This window comes from Egretta garzetta, unplaced genomic scaffold, assembly GCF_000687185.1.
Source record: "Egretta garzetta isolate BGI_Z169 unplaced genomic scaffold, ASM68718v1 scaffold172, whole genome shotgun sequence".
In the NCBI taxonomy this organism is placed as follows: domain Eukaryota; kingdom Metazoa; phylum Chordata; class Aves; order Pelecaniformes; family Ardeidae; genus Egretta; species Egretta garzetta.
In genome coordinates, this window is record NW_009258951.1 from 908,913 (window position 1) to 909,232 (window position 320).

Consider the following 320-nt stretch of genomic DNA (forward strand, 5'->3'; position numbering starts at 1 on the left):
TTCCCAAACCCTCAAGTTCCTACGTCCGCATTATGGCAAGCTGAAGGAGATCTATGAGAATATGGCTCCCGGAGAGAACAAGGTAAAGGCTCTTGGTCCCACCGTCCCACGTGGCTGGGGGGATGGTGCTGGGGCAGGTGATCACAGAGCCCTCCAGACCCCACGGTCTAACATCAGCGTCTGTGACTTGCTCCGATGGATTATAACTTGCCAGGGCTGTGCCTTTGCCTGCCTATCACAGCCTGTGAGCGCAGGGAGGGTGTTGTGTCCCTGTCTGCTCCTGCTTGCCTGTGGCTGGGGGGGGGGCGGGCCCCTTCCCC

At 59.7% G+C, this 320-nt stretch overlaps 1 protein-coding gene across 1 annotated transcript in view; it reads left to right on the forward strand.

The window, feature by feature from the left end:
• PSMD2 (proteasome 26S subunit, non-ATPase 2) overlaps positions 1 to 320 on the forward strand; it is a 7,005-nt gene that overhangs the window by 685 nt on the left and 6,000 nt on the right. The window contains 2 exon segments of the mRNA XM_035890027.1: positions 1 to 2; positions 4 to 293. The exon segment at positions 1 to 2 is cut by the window's left edge and continues 72 nt beyond it. Coding sequence (XP_035745920.1) covers positions 1 to 2; positions 4 to 293 — 292 coding nt within the window.